Raw genomic sequence first — 18,831 nt, forward strand, 5'->3', positions numbered from 1 at the left:
CGCTTTTCGGCTCCTGTCTGGTTTTGTTTGCAGATGCGTCTCCTTTTTCTCTTTTACTCTCGGTATCTATCCCATTCCGTTCGTGTTATGGTGAAAACATCTTTCGGCTGTCTGTTGTGATTGCAGCTTCTCGACGTCGAACCTTCCTTCCAATTGTTGATGTGAGTTCTTTGCTCCACAGAGGAAGATGGATATCTTCACTGCAACAAGGTAGTGGATGTCTTCCGTCTATGACAATATAATCGATCTGATTGGTGACTTTTCAATCCGAAGTCAGTCAGGTAGCTTGATGAATATTCTATGGTGGAATCTGGCAGTGCAGAAACCCAGTGCACAACCCTGTGGAGGGATGGTTTGTCTTCTCATTTAGCTCGCTTTCAAATGGATATTTTTTGGCTACTCAGATTGGTGCTCGGATATAGTGTGCTGATTGAACCATATATATATTTATCGCTTCTGGCCACTGCCTATTCAATGGCGATCAGAAAACTTTCCTCACTTAACTGAACTTTTACACATCTTCCTCTTGGAATACTAAGATAAACATAGTGCACAGGCTGTGGGCCGTAAGAGTTACCAGTGCTTTCCGAACGATATCAAGTGACGTTGCTGAAGTAATAGTCAGTATGATGTCCATTGACATCCAGGGTGACGAATACGAGCGGGTAAACAAGTTATCAGAGGCGTATACAGGAGCCAAATAAAGAGAGAGTCAATAGCTTTACAATATGGCAACAGCAGTTGTAAAACCCACGCAAAGGACGGTGGACCCACACAGTGATAGCGGGCATCTATTCGTGGATCGACTGACACCATGCAAGTCTTGGATTTGCACCTAACCCAAATACCAAATGGATATGGGTGCTTTGGATCCTACCTGTACATACATTAATCTGAATTGTCCGACCTTATTCTTTTTTTGCCCTCGCTTTTTAAGCACAAGCGAAAAACTCAAAACTACGCTTGGAGTTAGTTTTAGGGTGGTGAATTTGACAGCACTCATGTGTCCGTCTACTGAGAACTGGAAAGCTCTCACCAAAGTGACAAAGTGAGAGATATATAGAGCAGATCAACCATCAGTCAGTCCGTGCCATAATGAGACTTAACAGTCTTATCACTCCCACGAAGTAATATTTAATCAGGTGGTTCCATGGTAGGGTTTGGAGTTGGGAATAGTCGAAGTAAAAGGATATTATTATTTCACCGCCCTTCTCTTTTCAATGACCTGACTGCCGATTACAGTAAACATAACAAAAAAGTACGCCTCTTCTCTACAATGTGCAAGCTCATATTTTACATATACATATATTAGTGCATCATTTAGAGTGTTTAGCTGTTGTGTTAGTATTTATTAGTGTAAAAATATTTTTGTTTTTCAAATTCATCGTTCACTTACGATAGAGTTTGATTGTGCCATCCGTATCACCAAGAGAATTCTTCGCCACACAACGGTAAGAACCGAAGTCTGATGTGTCAACATCTTTTATGGTTAAACGCATAGTTATTTTATAGCCACTTTCAAAAGTTTCGGATGCAAAGTGCTCACCTGCAAAATAAAAACATAACATGATGTGTTAAAAAATATATACATATGTATATGTAAGCAACATAATGTGTTTATGATTATGCTTACGAAAACGGATAAAAGTGTATAGCGATAACACGTGTTTTCTAGCAGTATACTATATATGTATGCGTGGAATTTCTGAAAGTTTGGAAAAGTTTTAATTTGAAATTGACAAGGACTTCAATTCTGGTAAAAACAATTGTCAGGAAACAAGAAAATAACTACCTGAACTCTTTCAACTGTCAATATTTAGGAGGTTTTGACATTTCAAGTTTGCTGTTAGAAAAAGTAATATACTAAAGAGGCTATCTACGACTATTTACGCAATTTTTTCTAAGCTGAATATAAATATCGAAATTAATTTTTTCTTTGTGAGCATACCCTGACTTAGAAAATTAAAAATATTTTAACTTTATACTTTTTCTCATTTGTTGAGGTACAAGAAAATTGTTCAGAACAAAAATGTCAAAAATTAAACAAAAAAATGCTTTCGTACTGTCTGAACTTAATTCGTTTTGAAATTTTAATTTATTTGCATGCATCTTTGTCGCTCAACCACAAAAATCCATTACGTTCTTGAATTCTTATCGTCTTTATTTGCATATGACTCCAAAACCACCACAAAATATACGCATGCACATTCATTAGGGTGAACCAGAAAACTAATATATCGTCTTCATGGGTTTAAATACACTACTTATAGAACTTGCTACTATTAATATAGGAAACTTTGAATGCTTTGTAGCCAAACTACTATGAGCAAAAAATAGTACGATTTTGTTCATAACTTTGAAATTTCTCGAAGTAATTCCCCTTAGCCCCAATACAGCTCCATAATCGAAGAAAACTGCCAACATAACATTGCTTTTTGAACTGCTTTGACGTGAGTTTTTCGGCTTCGGATCTCCTTTGTCACGATATTCGGCCCATTGATCATCTGTTTTCGGCTCTTAAGCATTGATCCAAGACTCATTGTCAGATATAATATATTTCACGACCGGTAATAGAAAAGCATTGTTCCGCAGACGTTAACGCCGCGCTCTTTTTTGAAAAAATTTAGTGATTTTGGCACTTGGGCCCAAATGATCTTTCAAACGATTTTCACCGATCCTACCGACACTCCAACGATGCCGATAAGATCTTTGACTGTTAATCATTGATTCTCAAGCACTATTGATGTTGATAGCCGTCCTGGACGTGGTTCGTCGTCAACGCGTTCACGGCCCTCTTTAAATAATTTTAACCAATCAAAAATCCTTACTCGCGACAATCACTTACCAGTGAAGGTCTTTTCCAACATTTTGAACATTTCGAAATTAGAAATTTGATTCTGCAGATAAAATTTAATATGACTTCTTTGTTAAATAATTTTACTCAGCGTAAAAATCGCCAAATGCACTGTATGTACTTCAAGTCTACTAAAAACTAATGATTAGTTTGATGCAACATTTGGCACGGATATCACTGACAATCATGCTAGCCAAAAAGAAAAAAAAAATATTTCGTCAAATGAATTTTCGCGAAATTTAAATAAAGATGTCTTTTGTCCACAGTACTACATTTTGCTATATAAATTCGATAGTTTAGTTTTTGGCTCTCCCTAACATAAATAGCAAAGTAAACGAGGAAGTTGACAATCGCCTGACAGACTTTATTTGCATTAGTGTGTACGAATATTAACATGATATGTATATATACATATATATTTATATGTAGATTTAAGAACATACTTACTCCCACTATGTGCGAATTTCATTATATTTAATTTCAGTTCATATACAGGGTTTGTCCGGAAAATAATAGGACTGAGTGACTTAAAAAAATGTATTAAACCGATCCTTAAAATTCTATAAAAGATTTCAAAATAGGCTCCTTCTTCGTCGAAGTAGCGCTGCCACCGTGATACCAAGCATTGAAGGCGTCACGGATGGCATACTCCGCAATAGTCTTGATAGCCGAGGTGCCTGCTTCATGGATCTCATGAGTCGTCTCAAAATGCTTGCCTTTCATCGGCCTTTTCAGACAAGGAAAGAATTACGTTATTCCAGTATATCCTGTATCCGCCGCAATTTCTGGTCTTCAGTGAGCAGTTTTGGGACCATCACAATATCACGAACCACAGTTTTTGATAAATTTAACATCTGGTCAATGAAACGAATACTTAGTCGACGGTTTGAGTTCAAAAGTTTTGCGCGCTCCAGTCACATTGTCGGTGTTTGTCGAAGTCGCAGGTCTCCCAGCACGATCATTATCAGCAACCTCTTCCCGGACCACCAAAACGGCCTGGTGCCACCGAAACACACCACTTCTTGCTAAAGCAACATCTGGGTAAGCCTACTTGATTATATCAAACGTCTCTGTCGCAGATTTACCTAGTTTCACACAGAATTTCATCCCGTATCTCTGCTCCAACAAACGCTGCATTTTCGGCTTCCACGACTCACAGAAACACGTCGCACGAAAATGTCTGTCCTGACTCTCCAGTTGCTTGGAGACAACTAACCAATCACGGGGGAGGAAAATCAGTTCTATTACTTTCTGGCCAAACCTTGTGCCCAAAAAATAAGGTGACATTTGAATTTAAACTGCGCGCGTCGAAGGATTTGGAGAATTATTTTTTTTTTAGGTTGGTAGTACTGTCAGTCACATTTATGTCAAATTTCATGTCAAAATATTCATTAGTGTTTGAGATACGTGTCGTTTTGTGAGCTGCTAAAAGTGAGTTTTTCGTTTTTTGCGATGTCGAAATTTGTTAAGCAAAGAATTTGCATTAAATTTTGTTTACGGAATCAATTTTCTGCTGCGGATACGTTGAGGATGGTGCAGAAAACCTTTGGTGATGAGGCTATGTCTAAAAAAAATGTTTACAAGTGGTATAGTGAGTTCCAAGCCGGCCGTGAACGTGTCGAAGACGAAGAGCGTCCAGGGCGACCATCAACTTCAACCGACGAAGCTCACGTTCAACAAATCAAAGATTTGGTGTTGAAAAACCGTTAGATTAGAGACCTGATGCTGATGAAGTTGGCATATCGAAAGGCTCAGCCAATACCATTTTGAAAGATGTTTTGGGCCTCAAGCGCGTCAAATCTCGACTGGTACCGAAAACATTGAATTTTTTGGAAAAAAAGCGTCGCGTTGAAGTGTGTGAAACGATGCTTTCCGACTACCAGGGTGTCATGAAATGCATTATAACTGGCGATGAGACTTGGATCTGAGCTTACGACCCCGAAACAACTGATCAATCGAGCAATTATCGTGCCAAAAGAGCGCCGAGACCAAAAAATCGCGCCAAAGTAGCTCAAAACTCAAGATCATGTTGACTGTTTTCTTCGATTATCGTGGTGTTGTGCATTATGAATTCCTTCCAACCGGTCAAACAGTCAACAAGGAATATTATTTGAACGTTATGCGTCGTTTGCGTAACGCCTAAAAAGGCCGGAATTGTGGAAAGACAATTCTTGGTTTTTACACCGCGATAATGCACCATACCATAGTGCCCTCGTAATTCGTGATCATTTCGCCAAAAACTCAACCCATATCGTTCCGCAACCACCGTATTCATCTGATCTGGCGCCGTGCGACTTCTGGCTGTTCACCAAGCTCAAAAGACCGCTCCGGGGACACCGTTTTTATACGACAGAGGAGATTCAAGCCGGAACTGAAGGCCATCCCGGAAAGTGACTACAACCAGTGTTTCGAAGATTGGAAAATCCGTTGGCATAAGTGCATTGCATCGGGAGAGGATTACTTTGAAGGGGACGAAATTGATTTGGAAGAATAAATAAAGAATTTTCAAAATAAATACAATGTCACCTTATTTTTTGGGCACAGTCAGCAAGTTGGTGGATAGTAATATATGACGTCCAAACCTCGATGGCAACTATATGAGATAGTAAACCGTATGTTCTTTTAAAATATTTCCTTTTCTATAAAATATTGCGAATTTAATTTTATCTCATTCAGTCCTTTATGTCATCTAACTGTCACTTAGGGTATACGAGAAGTTAACTCAATCCTCAAAAGTATGTTTCATTCAACCACTAGCGGTTTTGTCATTTGATGTATATGTCATCTCTTTTGCATATACATATGTATGTATATTAGTAGTTATATACGATATATACGTTTTCGGACATTACACTTTTATTTTCGGAAAGAACTCGGTGGCAGTGCAATGTGCAGGCGTTCAGAGCGGATGCTTTTACGATTCGTACAGCGTTCACTGATGGACTGTGTCCATACCACGTTCTGCTTCTGTTTTGTTAACTCTCTTAGCAATTATTTTATAGCACACGTACATACACTTCTCATTCATTGTATGTGTGTGCTATTTTTTGGTGACACTGCTTCCTTCTTCATACACTTTCACTGACTGTTTGTCCAAGTATTTACTCGCTTTCATAGCAATGATTGTCTGTTGGAATATATCTACATATATGTACATAAATATGTGTGTGTTGTTGGACATTTGTGTGATTGCGGTTGAAAAATGGCTGACAAGAAGTTAATTAAACGTCCGTTGCACTTTCTTTTTCTATATTTAACTACTACATATATGCTAAAATATTTTTTGTTTTTGCAGAGCAATTAGCTTAAAGAACCACAATTTTGTTCATTTAGTTTAAGTTTGTTGAAAATCAAAAAATAGTAAAAAAAGTGATTGTGTTTAAATATTAAAAACTTAACTTTTAAAATGGAGTTATTTTATAATTAAGCTTAAATTGTTTTCCTTTTACTTACCCGGCACAATGATCGTGTCATTTTTCGTCCAGTAGTTGATAGACTTCGGATACGCCTCTGACTGACACTCAAGTGCTATGTTTTGGCCGGTGGCAGCACCGACTAGCTGATTTTGTATCCAAACCATTGGAGGAACTATAAGAAAGGTAAAAAATAATCAGAGAGATTGTATAGTCTATATGTAAAGGGTGATTTTTTAAGAGCTTGATACTTTTTTTAAAAAAAAAACGCATAAAATTTGCAAAATCTCATCGGTTCTTTATTTGAAACGTTAGATTGGTTCATGACATTTACTTTTTGAAGATAATTTCATTTAAATGTTGACCGCGGCTGCGTCTTAGGTGGTCCATTCGGAAAGTCCAATTTTGGGCAACTTTTCGAGCATTTCGGTCGGAATAGCCCGAATTTCTTCGGACTATGTTGTCTTCTCAAAGCTGGAATAGTTGCTGGCTTATTTCTGTAGACTTTAGACTTGACGTAGCCCCACAAAAAATAGTCTAAAGGCGTTAAATCGCATGATCTTGGTGGCCAACTTACGGTCCATTTCTTGAGATGAATTGTTGTCCGAAGTTTTCCCTCAAAATGGCCATAGAATCGCGAGCTGTGTGGCATGTAGCGCCATCTTGTTGAAACCACATGTCAACCAAGTTCAGTTCTTCCATTTTTGGCAACAAAAAGTTTGTTAGCATCGAACGATAGCGATCGCCATTCACCGTAACGTTGCGTCCAACAGCATCTTTGAAAAAATACGGTCCATGATTCCACCAGCGTACAAACCACACCAAACAGTGCATTTTTTTCATTGGGCAGTTCTTGAACGGCTTCTGGTTGCTCTTCACCCCAAATGCGGCAATTTTGCTTATTTACGTAGCCATTCAACCAGAAATGAGCCTCATCGCTGAACAAAATTTGTCGATAAAAAAGAACCGAACCCTGAGTTTGGTAATAAAATTCAATGATTGCAAGCGTTGCTCGTTAGTAAGTCTATTCATGATGAAATGTCAAAGCATACTGAGCATCTTTCTCTTTGACACCATGTCTAAATCCCACGTGATCTGTCAAATACTAATGCATGAAATTCCTAACCACAAAAAAATCACCCGTTATAACTGAATCTTGAAAGACTTGTGCATAATTTTAGATAGACATCTCAACAACTAAGAGAATTTTCGAGATTTTCGTTTCTTCTCGGTATTACAAACTTCGTGACAAACTTGATATAACCTATTTAGGTCCTAATGAAGCAATTGCTTGAGAAAAACAGTGGTAGTCATAGATGAAAATTGGTAACCATATTATATCTACAACGATAATTTCATGATCTTTCCTTAAGCAAGTTTAAATGTTAATTTAATTTAGTAGATATACTTACAGTGCACAATCAACATTACGCGCTTGCTGACCGTTGGCGGAATGCCATTCGAGGCGATGCATAAATATGCACCCATATTAAGGCGTTGTACTTTAGTGATCGTCAGGTAGGAGCCATTGTAGGCGATGACTGGAAAGATAAAAGAAGAGAATAGGTGTTTTAAGAACATAATATCAATTATTTTTAAGTTCAAAAGCAAGGATATTAAATGTAAGTTTATAGAAAACAAGTAATTAGTGAGGTTTTGTGGAGATAGAAAATTTGAAGTATTTTTACGTCGATTTTTTATTAAATTAATGGGATATGGTTATGCTTCTAGTGAAGCAGTTACAGTTGTAGGACTGTACCCAATTTTTACTCTTGCATCCTCGCCGTGTACCCTGGAAAAGTGAGTAACCCCTGTGCCATAGCTAACATTGTAGAGCCTGAGGTCCCGACTAAGAGGCCTAGAGGAAGCTTCAGTGGAGCCACTTTGGCAAATTCAGTTTAAGAGTTTGCTGAAGCCTAATTGCACTGTCTGTTCACCAGAAGTGCGGCTGTCACCTGGCGTTGACCTTGAAACAAGCGGCTAGCCATATGAATATATCCACTCTCCGATGGAAAATAAGGACGATATAACCAAAAATGCCTTTTATGAGCACTCATCAGCGAATAATAGCTGGAACGAAAAGGACGACACAACGCAGTGAAGAGAAATCAGACAGACTACCTTCCTCGCAATATTAGGATCGACCACAACACGAGCGTAGTGCGATAAATACCGAGATTTGAAGAGGGGAGCACGACGTATATGCAGACAAAACAAGAAAGAGTCCAAAATGGATGTGTATGAAGAGCTTGACAAGCTTCCCGACAGGGGTTATGATCGAAAATTTTACGAAAAGATACGGCGACTCACGGAAAGTTTCAAGACCAGAGCATTCTCTTGTAAGATCCAAAGTGGTAATCTATTGGCTGATGTTCTGAGTTTACTAAAACTATGGAGGAAACATTTCTGCAGGCTGCTGACCGCCAGAGAAGGTGTTATATTTGGAGACTGCGAAGCCTATTCCACAATTGATGACGATGGAATAGATGTTCCATTGCCAGACTATGATGAGTTTCAAATAACAATTAGGTCATAGGTTTAATTTTTTGTACACATTCTTTAACTAGGCTATTGATTTCAGATACAGATGAAGTACATTCCTGTTTTAATATGGATTGCTTCTAAATCCTCAATTGATTTGATAGAAATACAAAAAATATTAACCCGTTGGCTTCAAATAAGTTACTTTAGAGCTTAATTAAATTTAGTATACTTTCACTAGATGCATTTGAAATTGAATGCCAGCTGAATCCACCGCAACCTGTTTTCATATTCATAGAAATTTTTCAACTAAAGCTAAAAATTCATGTTGTTTGCAATCACAATATACGAAGACTAATTACTATGCAATTGCGGTGCATACTATTGCAAAATTTACGTCATAAAATTTGCATCCAATCGAAATGCAAAGCCATTTTGCTAATGGCGTTGATAGTTTTCTTTTTTGTACATTCCCGATTTGAAAATAGTTGAAATCATTTCATTATTACTCATGTCCCTTTCATTGGTAAACAAACTACTCAGTTTTTGCCGTAACAATTCAGTCACATGGTTTTCATGTGGAAATCAATGGAAATACTCGCAATTTCGTGCAGTGAATTTATCTGAAACAATTGTGCTGTGGACATTTTAGATGTGCGCTTGTTATTGTTGAGATAAACATACTTACATAGTTTTGAATTAAATAGCTTCATGGTTTTGTCGAATTTTGTTGCAATTTAGAGTTTTGTAATACTTAAATTACTGAAATTTTACAATAGACACGCTCATTGATGCAGAATACGTATATCCCTTTTTTCTTAATAACGGGTGACTTTCTTCAATATCCTTTCTTCACAGATCAAGCTGTCATGTTATTTTTGTTCCGTATTGTTTGGCATTTCATCATGGAAAGGCTTACCCTTGAACAACGTTTACAAATCGTTTAAATTTATTACGAAATTTTACGTTCTGTAAAGAATGTGTTTCGCGCGCTTCGCTCAACTTATGGCCAACATAATCGGCCTACTGAGCGTACTATTCCCAACAACATCATGCATCTGGAGACCCATCATTCATTAATGGATAATATTCAACCCAATAGATCACGTTCAGCGCATAGGGCAGAAAATATAGTAGCCGTAGCTGAAACTGAACACAAAGGCCGTGAAGAGTCGATTTGCCGCCGTTCGCAGCAACTCGGACTGACGTATGGAATGACTTGGAGCAATTTACGTCGAGATCCTAAACTGAAAGCGTACAAAATACAGACTGTACAAGCATTGAAACCGTTCGACCTTTCCAAGGGATATCGCGCCGGTCTATGGGCTCTTAAAGGGTTCAAAGAAGATCCGATGTTTTCGAAACAAATTTTGCTCAGCAATGAGGCCCATTTTTGACTCAATGGGTATTTAAACAAGCAAAATTGTGGAATTTGGGACGAAAAACAACTTGAAAAAGCAACGGTTTCGTGTAGTTTGTGTTCCGTTGGACTCATCGGTCCATATTTCTTTAAAAATAATGCCTGTAAGAATGTGACCGGCAGTGATGACCTTTATCGCGCCATGATATCCGACTATTTGATGCCTGAAGGTGAAGCCCGTGATCTTGGCGACATTTTAGTTTCAACAAGACAACACCACTTCCCACACATCGCACCATTCAATAGATTTACTGACAGAACACTTCGGTGCGCAGATAATTTCACGTCTTTGGCGGGTCGATTGGACGATTGTGTGATATCACACCGTTAGACATTTTCCTGTGAAGATACGTAAAGTCTAAGCGGACAATCCTGCTTCAATTCACGCCTTGGAGCAAAACATCACATGTGTTCCCGTTACCAGTCGAAGTGCTCGAATGAGTATTCCAAAATTGGAATCAACGGATGAACCATCTGAGTCGTAGCTACGGCCAACATTTCAAAGGATAACCTTCAAAAAATAAACTCCAAAGAATGTGTTTTCAAATGATAATAAACTTAAAGTTTGTTTGTTTTTTAAAAAAGTAAGGAAATTTGAAATGGATCACCTCTTATGATAACAGCAATGTTTTTTTTTTTTGCATTTGTATAAAATCTGTTTCTAATGGTCTTCGGGTACAGGCTAGTATTTCTATAAAACAATTATATTACGGTTTATTTTGTATCTTGTTTCTATTAATCTTTTTCTTTTTATTAATACCCTCAGAATAATCCACCGTTTGAGAAATCAGTTACAGACCTGAAGGTTTTTAACAGCAACACTCTTTTATAGGAAGTTATTTTTTTTGGGGACTGAAACTACTTTCAATAGCTTTGTATAGCGAACGAAGTTACGCAAATTATAAAAATATTTCTTATGGAAGTTTGTTAGACATTGGAAGTAAAAAAAAATATCATGTTATAAAAGTAGATTAATTTTATGGCTGAGGGTTTATTTTTATTTTTAAATTTTGATGTTAAGACTAAGCCCTTCGAGTCACTACGACACTAAAATGAATAAAACTTTAAAAATAATTTAAATTTTAAAAATTCTTTAAAGATAATTTTTTGAATATTGAGACCATTGGAATATGAAAATAGCTATTATATTTTAATTTTTAGACTAGAACACCTACTAAATCCATTAGTCGTAAATATGTCAAAATTAAATGTGGTAAGCTTGTCACTGAGTACGCGTCAAGTAAAACTAAAATAATATTTACACAATGACACCCTTTTGACCACATTTTCGTTATTTTAATGCCAAAAACGATGAAATTTAAACCAGATGTCAGTGAAATGGAAAACGCTGATATTAGCGCTAATTTCAATATGAATTTTGCTTTGTAATCCAGTGACAAGTTGACACTTATAACTTTGGATTTCGATGCACATTCTCGTTGTCCGCATTTCCATTTAAAAAAATTTAATCTAATGTGTTTAATAGAATATTGAATTATGTTGTTGTTATTTCACTTTCAATTTTCATTTTTAAAAACCATATAAGTACACACATATATATTTCAATATTATATATTTCAATATTATTTTAATGTTTGATGTCGGAATCACTTTCATCAGGCACTCAAATTAGTGGTTAATCCAACTAAGTATCTCACAATGTTGACGTCTATTTGAATTTTGATAAAACTAGATCTTATTTTATGTGTGTATCTATGTTCTATATGTGGGACAGTCGATTTTAACAAGCTTCTCTGGAGGTGAATTTTTTCTTCACACTAGACAGAAACAGGTAGCTACTACCAAGTCTGGATTATAGGGTTAATGCATAAAAATCTCCAAACTAAGCTCTCAGAGCATTTGACGAGTCAACAACCCGAAATAAGATTACAAGAGCCACACTACCATGAGCAAAAATAGTATTTGTTCATAATTTTAAAATTCTTAATTTATTCTTCAAAATCTATATCGTTCTCCTCAAGATAATCACAGACGTTAAGGCGACGCTGTTTTTCGAAAGAATTTGTCGATTTTGGAACGAAACGTGCTTTCACTTTTCTTAAGCCGAAATGATTTTTCAAAATCGGTTTCACTAATTCTTCCGACGATTCCAAAAAGATCTCTGACTGTTAGCCGTCGATCATCAAGGTCAAACACTAGAAGAGGAAACAATTTTGTACAGATCACGTTAAGCCTAGATTAATATATGCATTATTAGATACAGAATATTTTAGGCAGCTACCGTTTCGTTTCATCCAGTTCGTTATAATTGATTTAAATGTTCATAATAGTTAGAGAAAAGTTTTTATTTTTTAGTTCAAAATTTCAATCCTTACAACTCAACACACTACTCAGTTATTACAACTTAAAGTTTTCATAAGATATGACTATTATCAACAACTTTATATTTGATGTAGAAAGTTACTCGAAAATATATTCACAAAAAAAATATTTGTTTACTTTACTCACCTTCGGTATTGTTGGGCAGCGGTATGGGTTCGCCACCTTCACGTCGCCATGTTATGGTCGGTGTTGGAGAGCCAACTGCTGCACATTTCAGCGTTACGTTAGCGCCCTCTCGTATCACCATATCCGTACTGGTAGGATAATCAAGGATATCGGGTGGAACTGTGTTCGCGAAGAGCAGGAAAAGCGAATACCGTAACAACACCGAAACAAATAAAACAGTAATGGTCCAAGCAGTCAGAATTGTGATGTTGATGTTGCATTGTATAGCGTTGCATGGCGGTAACATAATTTACACAATCATTGTTATGTTGTCCAGCGAAGTCACCATGCTCGACGACATCATGATGTAACAGATGATTTAGACAAGGCACGTGATTTGTATGTAGCACCATCAGTAGCAGTATCAGCAGCGTTGAAATGTTAAAATTTGGCAGCGGGCAGATTGGCGTGTCAAGTCGGGATGTTGTTTTTAGTCAGCGAAAGTTGAAAGGATTTTCATTTTGCGTTTGTTATTAATATATTAGGTAGAATTGCAAGAAAATATTAATAATATTCGGATTTCCCACGCAGATAAGAACCATCACATGTAATGAATGAGTTGTTTTTTGCAAACAGCCAGAAAACAAATTGTAAAAAAGAAAAGAAGGGAATACTTGTTTTATTGGTGAAGAATTATATAAAAAATATAGTTAAGATAGTATATATGCCAGAAATGTGGTTTTAGTTAACTGCAAAATATATGGGATCATGCTTAAACTCAGTATTGATGTTATATAATATCTTAACATTGGATTAATACTATATAAGTTTTGGAATCTATTTTTTATATGTACTTTTTAAGTATGAATATATAATAATAATAATATAAATAGTATAAATTTTAATTGTTTTTTTTTATCAATTGCTAAATCGGCTCGTTATTTGGTCCTCTAATCTAATCTAATCTTCAATGATAGAGCATATTTCTACTACAAGTTTTAGTCAATCAATTAATATTCATAACCCTGCCAACATATTACCTTTTCAATAATAATAAATTAAATAAAATACAAATCAATCGAAGTGCGAAACAATTAAAACCTTACCCACATACAAGGTGGGTTCCAAAGTAAAAACGACTTTTTGTATCTAGCGCCCCCTGGTGGCGCCATCTATATGTCGACTATTGCGTTAGAATCTGCTATCTGTATCGATTGACCAGTGAGAATTGCATGACAATTCATATATTGGAAGTGAAGTTATTGCGTTTAAGTGTCAGTATGTTTGTGTTATCGGTGCGAAGACGAGCTTCGAACAAAGAGCCAACATTAAATTTTGTTTCCAAATTGGTAAAACTTTTACCTAAAAGTTTCAATTCATAAAACAAGATCTATTTTGAGATTCCCTACTATTTTAAAGAAAAAAAACATAGAAACTTTAAATTTAATGTTTAGATTATCCATCCATGGAGTCTAATTTTTGATGAATAGTTCGGGCATTTCCACTAGTAACTGAGGAACGACAAGCGAGATGTTATGCTCCAAGACCTGAATCGAAGCGGTATTGGCAGCACAGACTTTAGACTTTGCATATCCTCATAGTATATCAAACGGTGTGATATCACAAAATCTTGGTGGCCGATCGACATTCCCAAAACATGAAATTATCTGCTCACCGAAGTGTTCTCTCAAAAAATCCCTTGACTGATGCGATATGTGGGAAGTGGAGCTATCTTGTAGGAACCAAATGTCTCATAGACCATTATCATGGCGCGATAACGGTTACGTTCTCACCGGTATAATTTTTTAAGAAATTATGACCGATGATTCCACCGGCCTACAAACCATACCAAACTGTTGTTTTTTTTTTTGGAATAAAATGACAGCTCTAGAATCTCTTTACGTTGCTCCTCGTCAACTTTGCCTTTTTACGTACCCATTGAGCCAGAAAGGGGTCTCATCGTTGAATTCAATTTAAGTTCCCTGTATAAAAAAATGCCAAGTCGTTCCACTCGTCATTCCGAATTTGTGCGAACGGTGCCAAATCCATTATCCACGGTCTTCGTGTAGACTCTCAGTTATGGGTGCTATATTTTCCTCACTGCGTACTGGACTTGGTCTGTTTGGTCTAATATCATCCAGTAATGAATGCTAGGTCTCAAAATGGGTGGTTATGTTGACCATAAGTTGAGCCAAGCGCGAAACACATTCTTTAAAGAACATGAATATTCGTAATAAAGTTGAACGATTTGTTAACGCGACTCACGGATCTGTCAAAAAAAAAAGCTATTGAAAAAGTGGGTTTTCCATGAATGCAGGAACATTTTTGTGGAAAACACTATCGTTATTTGTTTATTTGCTTGTTATTGTTCTCAGCAGCATAGGCGTAAATAACTGAAAAAATATATACAAATTTGTCTGATAATAAAAATAAAGGTGCTCGTGAGAAGCATACTCTTTTTTGGTACAGGACAGCACTTCGGCATTTTAATATGTTTTAACGTAAAATTCCACCGCCATTTGTCCTTTCAAGTCATGTATTTCCAATATGCCGCGTTTTTTGTACCAAAATATGTAATCTCGTGGTAACGACATATTTATGCAATATGTTTTTACCAAATATCGCGCAGATATAACATTGCGACATTCAATAAGATACCTCAACTCACAAGGTAACCGATGTCTATGTATATATAAAATCAACTCGAAGTTTGAAAATAAGTACATACGAAGTTTGACAATTAAGTAATGAGACTGATTTTATTGCCACGCTTGTGGCAAACCTGTGACCTTGAAATTCCCTTTCTCTTTTTCCGGCGTCCCTCCCCTCTAAATTGAAACCATCGTGAAGATCGGCGTTTCACAGTTCGAATGTTGGTCTCGGAACTGAGTATGAACCGTGAAACAGTCAGACAAATTTTAACCGACGATTTTGGGATGAAAAAAAAAACCAACGCTCCGTGCCACACCACCCTCAGCGTGACCCAGTATTTGGCCTCTAAAGGGATCGCCGTGTTGCAACAGCCGCCTAATTCGCCCGACATGTCACCCCGTGACTTTTTTTGTTTCCTAAAACAAAATCGGTGGTCAAAGGAACCCATTTTGAGTCGATTACGGACGTCCAAGAGGCCGTGACGAGGGTACTCGCGGAATTCCAAGTCGAAGCGTTTCAGAAATGTTACAAAGCATGGAAAACGCGCTGGAAGCGCTGTATAGCTGCCCAAGAAGACTACTTTGAAGGGGATGACAGAGTTGTAGAATCATTTTCAAATATACGGTTTTTATGGATTCAGTCTCATTACTTAATTGACATACTTCGTATATTGGGCATATAGCGTTAGGAGGAATATTAATCTACAGATAATTTGATTCATTTTTACCACAAATCCTAATTATTACCAAGAAATATTCTATTGGGCCTTCACTAAGATATATAACATATCTCATGACATTTTTGGTCAGGTAGAGTCAGGTGAGGTTCACATATTCAATATTTGGAGACTAGAACTATTTAAGAAAACGAGAAATTTTGGGTAAAATTTTCATTTTTTTTAAGTGTCTGCCAAAAAGCCAATTTTCAGTTTTTTTTCTTCGTCCAAGCTCTAAGTTTTGTAATGAAAAGCGTATTTCTTCACTAAAGACGTAAGTAAGGAGTTATCCTGTAAACGCAGGCGCATCTTTTTTCAGAGGGGTCACCGGAAATGGCATCGCAATGGCTGAGTTTAAAAAGTTTTTTTCCAAAAATTTCAGAAATTCTTTGTTAATAGTGTATGTTTGTAACAACAATAAATTTTAATAAACTATCTAATTTTTGATATGAGAAAAAATTGTTGAAAAATACTGTTTTTTGCCCGCGGAAACCCATGTAACCCCTTAACGTCTTATTCCCCAATTTTAATTATGTTTCATTCTAATATTTGTAAAAACAAGGAAATTTTTAAAAAGCATTAAAATGTGTATGAAGTAGAAAGGGTTTTGGTGCAATTTTTCCATTTCAGCAATATATGCGCATAAGAATATCTGGTATTATGTAACAAATAAGCTTAAAATCAATCAAGCGGTACCTGTGAGTCCCACTGTCGGATCTAAGTAATCGGAAAGACCCGGATTTTTAACCGACAAAGTACTGTCAACTCGGTACCATTGCTCAATATTATATCAGAAATGCCTTCTGCCCTATAACAACACGAACAATATGATAAGATCTTAACCTATATTCTCTCGACTTTTAATGCTTCTGAAGAGTGTTTTTTTATGAGTTATTGCAACTTCAGTAGTTTTCAACATAACCGTTAAAATAGGAAGTAAGTGGGTTCTCATCTGATTTCATTCATTTTCATCTGCCTGGCAAGGTTTTGATAGTATTACTTCACAACAAATTTATTTATAAAGCATTTACTCGTATATTTTATATATATAAGTAGTGCCTAGTTGTTCCTTTTCATTGGTTCCTTTCTATTGGTATGACAACAACCGATGAGTCGTCGTTGCGAGTTTTCGAAAAAAAAGTTCTGCGAAAGATTTATGGTTCTTTGCGCGTTGGTCTCGGCGAATACCGCAGTCGATGGAATGATGAGCTCTACAAGATAAACGACGACATCGACATAGTTCGGCGAATTAAAGACAGCGGCTACGTTGGCTAGATCATGTCGTCCGAATGGATAAAAACACTCTAGCTCGGAGAGTATTCGACGCAGCATCCGCCGAGGGAAACAGAGGAAGAGGAAGATCTCCACTCCGTTGGAAAGACCAGGTAGAGAAGGACTGGCCTCGCTTGGAATATCCAATTGGGGCCACGTAGCGAAGAGAAGAAGCGACTGGCGCGCTGTTGTTGACTCGGCTATAATCGCGTAAGCGGTGTCTACGCCAGTAAAGAAGAAGAAGAACTATTGCCTTAGGGAAAGGGGGTAGCTACTGAAAATAGTTATGAAATTATAACTTTTTTCAATACTAAAATAAAAGTTCCATCGAAAAAAATTCTCAGATTAACACTTAAATTAATATTAAATTTTATTTCCAATGAAGGACAATTTAATTTTTCTATAAGGAATAATAAAAATTTTAAGAAAATTCTAGAACTTATATTCGACCGCGCCATTACAATTCCTTTATGTATTTTCGATCTTCTCTAATAAAACAAAGTGCATTTCTTCTAAGTATATCTAGCTAACTTGTAAATTTGAAGTTTCTGTTTTCATTATTGTGCTACAGAAAAACAAATAACAATTTTTATATAGCAAACCCGAGACGGTGGGCAAGGACACAGTATCATTGTTCCGAAAGGAAACTTTACTTTAATTAGCGCTACTTACAACATTGTTGGTTTCAACTATTTCAAAAGCAATAAGCGGTACGGCATAAGATAGTTGAGCATGCGTACGTACATGTCCAACCCCTCGATGCGTAGAATATGTGAAACATGTGGCGGTAAATTAAAGGGCATGAACGTGACATACGTGTCGTATACGTAACCTTTGCAAATATTCGTAGTACCGCTAGAATATATATCACAACTATAGTATATATCACGTGTAGTTTTGCAAGTATCGCCAACCAGCGAACTACCAAGACAGGCACGTAGCCAGGGGGGGGGGGGGGGGGATAGAGGGCTGAAGCCCCCCCCGAAATAAGGAAATTTTTTAAATAAATCGCAAATAAAAAGATTTTTCACTGACTGAATCTTTTGAAACTCTTATACACAACTCAGCTCAAACCTATAACAGTCGTACGCAACTACACTAGACGGTGACTGAAAACTTATCAAAAGTCATACTTAAGCGTTGTACAGATCTCCATCTTGATATGGCGAAGTTGGTTGGACAGGGATATGACGGAGCAGCAAACATGTCAGGGCATTTAAGTGGAGTGCAAACCAGGATAAGACAACTGTATCCAAAAGCACGATATGTTCATTGCGCTTTCTAATACTATGTCATTACCTTCATTACGGAACTGCCTTGGTATTGTCAATGAAATAGAAAATTTATTTAGAAACCATTCAAATGCAAACACAACTTTCCAGGACGTTATACAGAAGCACGCACCAGAAAGCAAAAAAAGACAACTTGTTCGCCTTTGTGAAACAAGGTTTATAGAAAGGCATGAAAGCATTATAAGCTTTTGGAGCTTTTCAAATTCATTGTACTAAGTTTGGAAATAATTTCGAGTAAGACATGGCCCATTTCGTCTAAAGCATCAGCCTTCTTAGCAGCGGTA

The 18,831-nt window shown here is 36.8% G+C and overlaps 1 protein-coding gene across 2 annotated transcripts in view; it reads right to left on the minus strand.

The window, feature by feature from the left end:
• LOC105224079 (cell adhesion molecule 2) overlaps positions 1 to 18,831 on the minus strand; it is a 79,870-nt gene that overhangs the window by 33,087 nt on the left and 27,952 nt on the right. For both annotated transcript variants that reach the window (XM_049457763.1, XM_049457758.1), the window contains exons 5-8: positions 12,638 to 12,796; positions 7,680 to 7,808; positions 6,308 to 6,442; positions 1,397 to 1,546 (exon numbers count right to left, since the gene is read on the minus strand). In XM_049457763.1, coding sequence (XP_049313720.1) covers positions 1,397 to 1,546; positions 6,308 to 6,442; positions 7,680 to 7,808; positions 12,638 to 12,796 — 573 coding nt within the window. The remainder of the gene's footprint in view (positions 1 to 1,396; positions 1,547 to 6,307; positions 6,443 to 7,679; positions 7,809 to 12,637; positions 12,797 to 18,831) is intronic.

Source organism: Bactrocera dorsalis, chromosome 1 (genome assembly GCF_023373825.1).
Source record: "Bactrocera dorsalis isolate Fly_Bdor chromosome 1, ASM2337382v1, whole genome shotgun sequence".
Lineage (NCBI taxonomy): Eukaryota > Metazoa > Arthropoda > Insecta > Diptera > Tephritidae > Bactrocera > Bactrocera dorsalis.